Here is a 14,013-nt window from a genome sequence, read left to right as displayed (position 1 = left end):
GGACTGCATGTCCTTATTGTAATAACTAACCTTATTGTAGAACAAAGGACTGCATGTCCTCATTGCAATTGACGGCTACATCGTCAGTAATAAACGGTTTACAATTACTCAAACCTGTTTGATATCTCGGCTTACTTTCAATATATATATATATATATATATATATATATATATATATATATATATATATATATATATATATATATATATATATATATATATATATATATATATATATATGTGTGTGTGTGTGTGTGTGTGTCTGTGTGTCTGTGTGTCTGTGTGTCATAGATTGAAAACTTCATTCTTTGTTCTTTTTTATTTTATCAAATTGGAACGTTTATCGTCCAAAAATAAATTCTTCCATAATTCTAATGGACCATACATCTTGCTTTAATTTGGTACGTATGATTATTGCCCACGCTTTTAATCAACACATTCAATTTCACAAAGTGATAGACCATCAAAATACAATTATTCTGGAATAGAATTTTAGGATGATTCTTTTTTATATGTAAATGCTTTCAAGTAATACTTTTACATCAGAACATTCATTTTGGAGAGTGGAATCTAATTGTTGTTTTGAGATTATTGTTCTAAAATCAAACAATTCCCGTTCTGGTGATAGTTTAACATAATAAAGTTGGATTATACCAATGGGAAGTTCCATAACCATGTCAATGCAGTCAGAAGATGCAACTTTTATCTTTGAAAAATTCGAACTTACCAATATGCCGAAGCATTAACCCGCAAGCATCAGCATCGCATCTTATGCATGTGTATGCTTTTTGGCTTGCCGCAAAATTAACCCAGCAGCAGAAACAATATTGACCCCGCCTTTCTCTTGAGTACTGTATTACTGTAACAATACCATATGACATAGTAGTAAGCGACAAGAAAACAAGATTTGCCTTTTCTTTTCAAGTAGGTTATTTTCTCCACGTAAATCTTCTCCGGGGAAATTCCGTACACGAAATCATGCTTCTGGGGTAAAAAAACAACTCTTGTTGTATATAAGAATTTCTGCTTATAACGACTCTTTGGTCTTGAAATAAGTAATAGAAAAGAGCGAGAAGCAACAAGCTTTGCAAAATGCGACGAATGATTTATTTTCTTAGAATACAAAGTGGACATGTAAAAAGGGAACTTATGGTATTACGAATTAAATTCCCAACATTCCAAGAATTACAGATGCAAGTCCTAATAATAAACGTTCTGAAGTAACTTTGGTATAAATCCAAATTAAATCCAATGCTGAAAGTGTTGATGTGCCTGTGGTGGTCCGTATCGTGCTGATGTGCCAACATGCCTTTGTTGGATCACCATAATACAATCCAAGAATTTAATCCTTTTTTGAAATTTCAGTATAAATTAATGTCTCTATTTCCAAGAATGTTATTTTTGAAGAGCACTTTGTATTTCCTGAGAAGAATCACTTGAATTAAATAATTTGAATAAATAAATTCCAGCCCAAATGAACTACTGGACACAACAATAATACAACTGATACTGCTAAGATCTTAAAGCATGAATGAATAATTTTTCCAGTAACAAGATTATATAGTCCTCTACTCGTCCTTAGGTCACAACTGGCATTTAAAAAAATAATAATAACCTAATGGAAAATAACCTGCTAGAAACTTCCTAATGTTTACCAAATAGAACCGTAGGTATAATTAGCAAGTATATTACTACAATTATAATGTAGGATCTGGAATATATCAGGTTGATCCGGTATATTTATAGGAGAATTCCAGTAACCTAGACCCAGACTCAAATTAATATGCTTACTTCTATTAATAATGATTCTATTATTAAACCCATACACATAGAGAATATCTTAGCAATGTATTAATTGTTTACAGGATTAAAAATTCAGGTCGAGTAGAAAATGAACTTGATTTTGGACATGGTCAGGTTCAACATACAATGTTATATTACAATAGCATATAATGAAATAACATTTTTTTAAAAAAAATAATAAAAACAATGCAAATTAAATATACACAAAAATCCTACATTTAACATTTGTGCCTGAAAAGTCCATTGTGTGTCATTGAGAGTAATTGTTGTATAGTTTTTTTCCACCAGGACTATAGTTTCCATACATAACTGCCATACCACGCGACTATCATTATAGCAAAAATACAGTGGCTGATACAAAAATATCACTTGAGGGCGTAAGCAAGTAGGCGAGGGGTTTGTGGGACTGAAACCACTGTGGTCCGGGAGGGAAAAAAGGAATTTATGTTCGTGAGTAACGAATAGTTATAAACAGTTTTAAGAAGGTCCATTTTGAATTTTATTTATTAGGTATAATCTGTATGATTCGCTTTTTATACAATATTCATGCTTGAGAGGAAAATAGTTTATATTTCCAAGAAATAAAGAACCTGAAATTACATTATTATTGCTCTCACTGTCAGCCGCTATTATAGTCTTTTCGTGATGTCACAAAGTCGGCGTGGTTACAATGGCTACATGTACTATCCAGTTGAAACGCGTTATTACAAAACATGTAATTCTATTCTAGCATTTCACAAAACATGTAATTATATGCTAGCATTTCACGAAACATGTAATTATATGCTAGCATTTCACGAAACTTGTAATTCTATTCTAGGATTTCACAAAACATGTAATTATATGCTAGCATTTCACGAAACGTAATTATATGCTAGCATTTCACGAAACATGTAATTTTATACTAGCATTTCACAAAACATGTAATTCTAGTCTAGCATTTCACGAAACATGTAATTATATGCTAGCATTTCACGAAACATGTAATTATATGCTAGCATTTCACGAAACATCTAATTTTATGCTAGCATTTCACAAAACATGTAATTCCATGTTAGCATTTCACAAAACATGTAATTCTATGTTAGCATTTCACAAAACATGTAATTCTATGCTAACAAACTATTCCTAATGAAATATTCCTAATACAATACAGGTATTTTATTCTTTAACCCATGGTTTATATCTTTCAAGTGATATTTCTATCAATCACAGCATCGTCTTTTTGCTTTCATTGTGGTCGGAAATCGTAAATTCTCGTTGGACAAAAGAACAGGCACAGGTGAATTAAAATCAAACATAACTCGAAGTTTAGTATATTTAAATTGTTAATTTTATGAAAGTATTTAACTCTAGGAACATCCTTAGCTGTGGTTATGTAGTAATGCAATGATCACAAACCGACCTCGTGACGAAAAGAACCATTCAGAGATCTGTTACTTTTACCTTATTCATATATATTTACCACTATAATATAATTTAGATACGAAAGGTTTTCAAAGTTTGAACTAAACTGTTTTCATAAAGGTATTTTTTGCGAATTTTTTTATAATAGTTTCCGTATTCATGACGCTAATACCTGTCAAGAAAATAGTGAGTGAACATTTTATCAATTTTCCTTTTAATATCTCGATAAAACGACGTTGTATAGGAAATGGCTGATTTGATATCGACGAGATGATTTTTAAAAAAATGAAAACAGCAGCAACAACAACAACAATAATAATAACAATATAATAATAATATTAATAATAATAATCACTGCAATGAATAATGATTGGGACCTTGCTTACTGTAACATCCCTGATATGTATGACGTATCTTCCATCTTTGACAGCATTTTTGAAGGCTAATCGAAAAAGACATAGCTTGGTAAATTTTCATTAAAAAATTTAGGAGGATATGTTGTAAAGGACAGGTGGACGGACACTGCTAACACTATGCCTCGTTAAAGCTTGATGATAGCTAAGAACTGTAGTACGACATTATATTCAACGAAGCTCATATTCCGCTGAATTCAACTCTGCGATAACTCACACGGACCTAATTATACATCTATTAGAAAATTAGACACAGCATCAAAATTAGGCAATAGAATTGAATTGTGGAGATTTAAAAACATAGCAGATGTGGGTTTCTATTTGTTACAAGATTACTAATCGTGGCATCTTTCATGTGTCTTTCTAATTTAATTTAGATAACATTGAGTAGAAGATTGACCTGGCTAGTTCTGGCGTCAAAACTTCGCAAGATAAAGAGAAAACAAAATATTTTCTGATTTACGTCCGGCAGAAGTTTTACTACCGTATTTATCCTCAATAAGTGGTGTTGGAATGATATTTACCTCTTTGATTTTCCAAAACTTTAGTCAGTCTTTTATTATAAGATATATTACATTATTTTATAAACTTGACCATAAGATTGTAACATTGTTAAGATGGATGTTGTCCCCGTCAGAAAAGGTACTTATGTCTCACTATTATCTGAGCACTGGCAGGGCAATAAGAGATTGTAGTCAGTAGCTTCCCTTGAATTATATAGGTGACAGTACGGATCAGTGCGGTGCAACATTACTTCCGGTTCGATTCCTCCTTTACATACACAAATAATCGATAACATCTTCATCTTGGTTTAAAATGTATCAGTCTTACGGATCATGGACGTTATCGTCAGTCGGAGAGGAGTTAAACAAAATTATAAAAGGAAGTGAGACTAAGTTATCTGGGCGAAAGAAATAGTTTATGGATGCATTAGAAGATATTAAGCATAATCGTTACAAAAATATGTTTTGCTTCACACAATTACTTTCGTGAGTCTATTCAATAATTATTTGTTAACAAATTCATTTCTCTAAAATTATATAATGCACGTACCATTCAACTATTTTGTTGTGAAGAAATCTTTAGGTATTTAGTGGGTGGGGCAATTTTGTCTCTGAACATACCTTAAATTCTATGAAACCATTCATTTCTAATTTAATCGTTTTTCTTCCTTTACAATTTCTTTGTAAAGTATCAGACATGATGTATCGATATTGATAACAGTGACAGAGCGATACATTTGTATTTCGTACATATTCAAATGAAGAAGTGACGATTGCTTAAATATACTTTGTGTAAAAATGACAAGTATTAGTGTACTCGTTCACTACTAGACTAATTGCAAAACTGTAATGAATGGTTAGTTTTATTGTAGAAAATATTTCAATGCTATAGCTATTCAAAATAAATCATTTTGTACTGAGATTTAGTACTGGGACATTTTTCATATCCTAATACTGTTTTGTGTTTCCTGTTCCAGCATAAGTTATTTCATGATAAGATAAACATTTTTAAAAACAAAATCATGAAATCTTTGTTTCTTGTTTAAAATCGGTGTTTTGATTTGATATTAAGCCCATACATGTACACTCATACTGAATTTTATTTTGATTTGGGTTTAACTGCCGTTCAACACATTCGAGGTTGTATGGAACAGTTTCACAGAAAGAGGAGATGGAGGAATCTGAGGCTCCTCTATTGTTAATAAAAAGTGCGGATAAGAAAATGAAGTTAATAGGCGATACATTTTATATATACTAGGTTGGTGCATTAGTCCAAAATTATTAAGATGTACTATTTTTTTTAATGATTAATTGAAATAAGCTAAATGGAAATTTTAGTGTCTTTTGCCGCGAACCAGGTAGATCTTTTGATTCACCTCAAAATAAAATAAGACACTATTTGTTTTTACTGATAAATTTATCATGAATCATGCATTCTTAAAGATTATACAAGATCTAAAATTTGTTCAGGCGGGTGATCAAATCTAAAAAGGGACTAGAAATCGGAAATGGGTTTTAATGTGACCTCACCTATTGGGAAGATAATTGAACTGGAACATTTCTGGCTTATTTACAACATTCCATCTCTATGGAGTGATCTAAGCTAAAAGAGGAAATTGCCAGAAAATTCCGGAGTACTCTATCGCACGAAGAATGAAGTACGCATTGCAAATTAGAATCATGGAGCAAGGATTATGTTACGTTTATGGAATTATGTACACAAATTCAGTAAGAGAAAATTCTATGGTGAGTTCTTGCTTTAAAAAAGAAACTTCTGAATGTTTCGGCCAAGAACAAGTCATTACAGTCAAGTCGCCAGTAATGAACGCTATGAAAAGCTACCATGAATGTTCGCCGCCGCTAAGAACGATATTTTGAATTACTTTTGTTCACATTGCAGTGGAAGAAAAGAAAGTTCACAGTCGGTATATTGCAGGACTCTTCTGTCGCAACATAAAATATCATTAAAAAGCAAACATATAAAATGTGTCTTTCTACAACTCACCAGAAGTTATTTCTCGACTTGAAGGAAATGGCATAGTTCCGATTGTGATGGTATGTGACGTGCACAAGACGTCATTCGGCAAACAAGATTATGCATATATTATTCCGATATTTGGAAGAAAAGGCCCGTCATGTTCCGATTGATGATTAATGTGATTGATTTAACAAACAATTCCTTAAATCATTACCGTAACCTTCACGTTCGTTCTGTGTCTACAGTCAGTGTGTTATTTTACCCGTCCCGTTTTTGCCAGCTGTTTCATTTGGACAATGCGATTACACTGTATAAATTCTACGTTATTAGCTTTTATATTTCATGACTTTCGATGGCAAGTCTGTTTGAAAATATAGTATTTAATTTGATCTTTCTTCATGACGTTCATGGCGGGAAGTTTTTCAAATTTGTGTTTAATATTAGGAAAACATCGAAAAGGGGAGTTTGATCTCACATTATTTCTCTTAAAACAAATAAATGCATGTTTATTAGACGATATCGTATTTTTCCTAAGGACTGATATGGACACCAGCTAGAGCCAACTTATCATATATATTTGAAATATGATATCTAGCATGTAATGTGTTCTTTCTGTGATTGACTTTTTGGACATTTGACTTACTGATGAATAGAAGATTTCTATTCCTACGGCAAGACTGATTGTTCAATTTAGGGCCCACGGTATTAATTATATGAACATGTGGGAACCAGTCTGGACATGGGTGAACACAAAACAGAGGGTCGTGATTGGATGTTAATGAAATTTCAGTCATTCTGCAGACTTGACTTTGGCACTCTTTACTGAAATTAGCATTCGATTCTTTTTTCAGACACATATAGATCAAAACAAGATTAGGATGCATACAGTTTTCTCACACAAGCTTTCATCTAGGATTGGTCAATAATGAAAAATATATTTGCGATCATCAGCATTTAGAAATTAAAAGTTATTGAAGTTTTAATAGCATGTGTTTTTCATATCTTTACTATGGGCACTGAATTAGCAATGTGTTTCCTGTAATAGATATCTCGACCAATCAACCTCCCGCGTGGCTTTGAGATCTACACCAAGGTCACGCGAGTTCGAGAGTGGTTGAAAGAGAAATACAAAAGCGGAGACCATGCAGACCACAAACAACGTATGATACGGTATTTGCATTGTCCATACTATTTAAAACGGAGAGAGAGAGAGAGAGAGAGAGAGAGAGAGAGAGAGAGAGAGAGATTATTTATTCATTTACTTTCCTGTCTATTTTCAGGCGGATCTCATATCAGTATTGTATTTGTGGTGCCCATGCTGTGGGTTCCTTAGAGGAATGCTGCCGCGACAGTTGAGTAGTAACACATTTGAGACAGTCGTGTTTAGACGACAAAGTCAACATAGATATACAATCAGACACAAGTCATCCGTCAACCTGGATCGATCATTGCGAAACAACAGACAATACCATCGCCCACCAAGGGAAGAATATCAATATAACGACAGACTCATTGGTTCCGGAGAACTTGAAAAAATTAACACCACTCGAGGGAGAGGATCGTGTAACGGACACCTGTACAGCGAAGAGCTTGATAGCAGTGTCCCAAGGATGCTAACAGATTCTTCGTCTAGTCTGCCTCAGTTATAATCGTTTTTATTAAACCCCTGTGAGTCACATTTAAAGTGTCTCTTTCATCAGTTACGGTAACCTTCTTTACTTTCATGAATGAGGGTCAGTGTAGTCGGGGTGCTTTTTTCTTCTTCAGATAAGACCATTTCTGTCCGTTTCCATGCTGTAAAGGTGACATAAAAAACAATGGAAATCGTCAGCAGATTTGGAACATTATATGTATTTGTTTTTTTTTTGTTTGTTTTTGTTAAAGTAGATCCGTTGTGCTTTGATACCACACCCATCCTTATTTGTTGAATTCACATCGCCATGCGAAACTCTGAAACTCATCTCTAACGCTAATTGCTATTAGATGGCGCGAATGTTCAGCGGAACGTTTAACCTGGGTTCGGTAGACTTTCACAGTCAAGGAAATTCTGAATCAGAAGACCAGTCGAATCATAATGCGCACCTGCCATCCTCAGGATTCCGTAGGTCTCATCAGCTGATGTATGCCAGGGGCATACAATCCTTCGTACAGTTAAGGGATCGGATTAAAGGGATGCTATGCCGGATTCTCTTGTAATATTACAAAGGGGTTATTCGAATGAACGGCGATCTCATACTTCAGTTAGGTTCTGCTGTATTTTCTTGAGGAAGATTCGAAGTTCAGAAGGACCGCTACTTTTTACTCTATGCAGCTAGTTAAATTGGTTTCGTCAGATGTAATACTCAGATTACATCTGCATCCTCTATGTTGGTCTTAATGTAATATCACTGCCTTGTGAAGATTTACGATGCAAAGTTAGTTTACAAATATATTGATGGTCTCTGTACGAACGTAATGAAGCTATCTACTAAGTTACATATAGGTATTGGTTAAGAACGTCTTATTAGTGCGAAACGATGGCAGAACATCATACCGGTACATTAACTAACTTTTTACAACACAGTGGATTTCAATCTAATTACCGGGATTTTGGCATCTGTTATTGTGTGTGTGTGTGTGTGTGTGGTAAATCTTTTGAAAATGCAGTAAAACACAGGACTTATATATTTTGTTTCAAATTACGCATGTATTGCTACATACCTAACTGATGTTATTGCATATATTGGATATACCGGAAATTTCAAATGACTGCTTCGTTTTTGTGGTCGCTTTCATCGGATAGATAGATATATGTATATATAGCTACAGTAGTTAATTACTCATGGTATATCTTAGAAAATTTTGACTTTACATCTCTCCGTTTGTAAAGGAGAAAATTAGCCTGTGGTTACAATGTATCGACCAATATTTGTATTTAATCAAACACGTGACTACTCTTTGCCTGAAAAGAGCCAACTCATCTAATTTTCTTCTTCTTGTTGATGTTATTGATGAGCAATTTAATTACAAAACGTCATGCAATCATGTGATACGGTCAGGTCGTGTCATTCCAATTAAATACCAGATAGCCCCCTTGATCGGTGAAACTCGTTTGTTGAAAGGACAATTGTACTTACTGTGTTACTTATGCATTCGTCCAAGATCCAACCAGATTTGTTCAAGGCATTTTACGATCAAGACGTTTCTTGTTTGTACAAATAATATCGATTCGCTTTCAAAAAACAGACAGAGACCCAGAGTGGTCAAGTGGTTATCTAGTCCGACTCGTGACCAGAATGGTTCGGGTTCGAATCCTGCCATCGGATCAATCATGTCGGCTACAATGGTGTTTTTATGGGCGAGTCACTTTACTTTCCTTTCTTCGGCACGATGTAACCTTGATATGCTATTAAACATTAATATCAAATCGAGCTATCAAATATAGACGCACTTACTAAAAATTAGTAATACCCGTCAGTGACTCTTCCTCATACTTGCCAGTCCTGTATAAATTAAATAGAAAAAGTATTTGCTTTGAGATCTTTACAAATGCTACCAAAGCATTATCCAATGAGGCCTCCGTTGGAAAAAAAACTACATAAAACAAACATAAATACACCCGGCTTCTTCGAAAATGCTCGTCCGATTTCGACAAATTTAGAACGCATTCGAGAATCAAATCCAAACACTTGCCAACTAATGAAGTTGAGCCGTCATCAAATAAGATACATAAACTGAACAAATTAAATTATCTCATCTTTGAAAATACTTAATCAATTTGGGCGACGGAGCAGGTAATGTTCATGATACAGTGTATTAGGACTGGTGTCCTCAGATTCAGCCGCTGTTTTTGAAAATAAAAGAAAGAAGAAAAAACTTAAAAGACTTCTAAACTTACTTTTCAGTTGTAGGACAGTTTTAATAGAGACATTTCTATCAGCAAGACCGTTAGAAATTTTAATTTGTGTTATATGGCCTTATTCAACCAAATTTGACAATGTATTCTAGCGTCAGTTAGTCAATTCTGACCTTTATGGTATGCTATCAACATGACACCAGCTACAAGTTGAAGCTCCTTATCGTCAGGTAATGTTTGGTCTATTTTGATTACAAATGAACAAACAGCTTTCTTTGCATCAAGAGCTTTGCAACTGGTGCGAATGATGTGATAAAATGTGAAATATGGCAGCACTTACTTAAAAAGCAAGAAGAGACATTACAAATCTTTTGCTTAGAAATACCGAGTTTGAGAAACTAAACCTGTTGAGCTTTTGGAAATAATGTTATTTGCAATCATATATAGTCAATGTTATTGAAAGTTGGACACCGGTTTCAAAAACAGGACTTTCGATGATATTTTGAGATCATCCTGACATTATACGCTTTCAGCCCAGATTATTTATCCAAAGTAAGTTCGAAGTTAGTCATGCACCCCACCCCCAGCTACCCGGTTCCGCCCCTCCACTCTCCCCCCGAACAGGTACTTAATAGGTAACGCCACGAAAAATACTCGTTGCAACAACACTTTCGTTTAAGCACATCTCTGTCTTTGTTTTAGTAACGTTTTCTTACGGGAAAATTATTTTGCCAACCCACCCCGCTTCAACATTTTTGGATAAAATATGTTTCAGAAACTTACCTAACAATATAGAGATGAATTTATGCTAATCAGGAGTTTATTTTTTATTTCCTGCGTTCATTTGTTTAAAATTTCAAGACAAGGAGGTCTTAACAAGAACTTAATGGTATCTTTCTGGACAAAACCCTTGTATTCTTAAATTACCTACGCATTATAAATACATTAATAGCGAATTACAAACGTATTTATCTTTCTGTGATACTCCTTGATAAATAAGAACATTTTATATTTTATTATAATCATGGAATTAAATTTAATCGTCATCGGTACATTATGATGATGATGCTGATGGTGAAGATGTTGATTGCTGTTGTTATTTATTATTGGTGCTAACGCTTTACTAACTCGATTTGTAACTACAGAACTTTTCGTCAAATTCCTCTAGAGTTATGAAAATGAGATAGCATTGGGTTAAAACATGTTTTGTTTTTGCCACAGAAGTTGAAATTGCGTTTCAAAATCATGTTTAAGTGACATTTGAGTCATGAGTTTCGTAGTTTCCTTTCCAAATTAATTTGAACTTTTTTTCTCAAAGAATTTGTCGCCGACAGCTTCAATTAAGTGTCGACAAATGTCTGTTATATTATTGATAACATTACTATGATGATTGATGATGATGACGATGATGATATTGATGATGATGATGATAATAATAATAAATAATAATAATACTAATACTACTACTACTCCTATTAATAATAATAATAATGATAATAATAATAATAATAATAATACTAATAATAACCTTTTAAATGCTTAATGAATATGCCATTAAAACATCTGGTATCATAAGTATTTTTTGGGAACTAGCGTTTTTATATTAAATATTTGACCTCATTATTTACCCAAATAAAGACAATTTCAGAATGAAGGAAAGATAAATATACGACGGTATAAAATCACACGACACACTGGAAACTTCAATTTTTAAAACATTTTCCTTTCAGTGTATTTTGAAATATTTTTCTTTAAAACTTTGGACCTTCTCACATCACGGAGAAACGCTTTGATTTGAAAGTTTTTAATCAGAAGATAACGAGAAGAATCTGGAAAGACTTTCTAAAAACACATGCGTACAGACTCTTTCTTTATCATAATAAGAATTCTTTGAAAATATTTGTATACAGTAATGTCAACATTCAAATCGAGATCGGTTATAAAAATGAAGGAAAGGAATTTAAAATGGGAAAAGACCGATAACAGCAAAAGCTCAACTGCACCATGAAATTATTATTGATAAAAGAAATAAATAAAATTGCATTTGGGTGAGACGCCAAATAATCAGGAGATAATTATCGAAAAACGGTTATTATTTCTATGCTCTAGTCCATATACAAGGTACGAAAGGTATGGAAGTAATATCTGACCCACTTGGTCATCTTGCTAAGGTATATATATATATATATATATATATATATATATATATATATATATATATATATATATATATATATATATATATATATATATATATATATATATATATATATATATATATATATATATGTGTGTGTGTGTGTGGGTGTGTGTGTGTGTGGGTGTGGGTGTGGGTGTTCATTTAGTACTATCTCAGCAAATTCAAATAGCCATTTATTCCAATACCTGAAGCCACATTTGTCATTGCTAAATAAATATTCTCCCTTAACACCCATTTATCGGATAATACTGACTAAATATAAATGATAAAAGCTATTATAAGTGGAAATATATGTATATACCTTTGTATAAGTCATTGTATGTACACATATACTTATATAGTGACAAATGCTGAATAGTCTTAGCAAATGGAACTGTCTTAAGTACGTGCCTTTGTGTTTAGAAAATAAAATGTTTTGTGCAATAAATGGCTTTTAAAACAAACGGGAGTCTCTTGTATTTCTTTAAATTACAAACATTTAGATTCGTGTGTTTATTTCTGTCTTAACTGCAGTCGTACGCAATATAATTGACATAGGCGCTGAATGAGCAAAGCAATCGCGACTGATTTCTGTTCGGAAAGCATTATTACTCTTCGTTCTTTGTAGCTTAATCACGTATCCAGACATATATTCTTTCTAAATTCAAGTCACCTACACATGTCTCCATAAATTCAAGTCACCTACACATGTCTCCATGTATACTAGATGCCATACTTTATAAATACATATCACGTAATCACGAATCAATGCCGGAGCACTCGCAATATTATTTGTTTGGCAGGGGCAAACATGTCGGTGGGTGGCGGCAGACCTGTAGTGGTCAGCTATTAAGTTTTACTGATGTAGGTCAAAAATGTTTATGTACGAATTGGAGGTGGGGTAAGTGCCCTCTGCCCCACGTGCTGACGCCCATGTGTTCATGCATACTGTATGTCATTCTTGATAAATTCATGTCATATATTCATGTATACGTGCATATAATGTGTGCTCCTGGCATACAGAATAATTTTTAAAATGTTTTAAAAATTGTAAATAACGGCTTTAACTCTCCCGGATTATTGAGTTTCGCCAGGATAACGTGATCGAAATGATTAAAGTATTTTTTCTGCAGAAAATGTTCTATACACTGTCACGGAATTGTGTGTTAGTTATATCATTATGTATATGTTGTCAAAAATGTACTCGGGTTTCGTTGCCGCGTACAGCGTCACCCGAGGGTGGTATATTTTTTCGGCTTAGTTATTTCGAAATCCTGAGCGAAACTCAGACCTCTGCACGTGCAAGTTGCCTACAGCGGGAAACCTAAGTACCTAGCTGCGCATATCTGTCACAGCTAGTGTACATATAGAGCAAATTCTCTATAACCAAATCACATTACGCCAAGTCTTGTCAGGAAGCTTACCCCTTTACAGAAGCAAATCTCCAGCTGTAGAGCTGCCTAAATGCCATGCCTTGTATATGGTTTGATGTGGAGTCACCAGCTGTAGAGCTGCCTAAATGCCATGCCTTGTATATGGTTTGATGTGGAGTCACCAGCTGTAGAGCTGCCTAAATGCCATGCCTTGTATATGGTTTGATGTGGAGTCACCAGCTGTAGAGCTGCCTTATGCCATGCCTTGTATATGGTTTGATGTGGAGTCACCAGCTGTAGAGCTGCCTAAATGCCATGCCTTGTATATGGTTTGATGTGGAGTCACCAGCTGTAGAGCTGCCTAAATGCCATGCCTTGTATATGGTTTGATGTGGAGTCTCCAGCTGTAGAGCTGCTTTATACATGTCTGCCATGCCTTGTACATCGTTGGATGTGGAGTCACAGAACTATGTGGGGTTTCCTGTGACGTATACGCTGTGTTTTGGTGACGTAAGATCGGAA

General features: G+C 34.0%; 1 protein-coding gene across 1 annotated transcript in view; it reads left to right on the top strand.

Moving 5' to 3' along the window:
- LOC149806167 (RYamide receptor-like) overlaps positions 1–12,582 on the top strand; it is a 298,313-nt gene extending 285,731 nt beyond the window's left edge. Inside the window, exon 3 of the mRNA XM_089951080.1 lies at positions 7,385–12,582. Within this exon, the coding sequence (XP_089807206.1) occupies positions 7,385–7,753 (369 nt within the window). The 3' untranslated portion in view covers positions 7,754–12,582. The remainder of the gene's footprint in view (positions 1–7,384) is intronic.
- Positions 12,583–14,013: the final 1,431 nt, after the last annotated feature.

This window comes from Sinohyriopsis cumingii, chromosome 2 (assembly GCF_028554795.1).
Source record: "Sinohyriopsis cumingii isolate HCF-2022 chromosome 2, ASM2855479v2, whole genome shotgun sequence".
Classification (NCBI taxonomy): domain Eukaryota; kingdom Metazoa; phylum Mollusca; class Bivalvia; order Unionida; family Unionidae; genus Sinohyriopsis; species Sinohyriopsis cumingii.
Note: the sequence above shows the minus strand (reverse complement) of the source record. Positions and strands in the feature narration are given on the sequence as shown.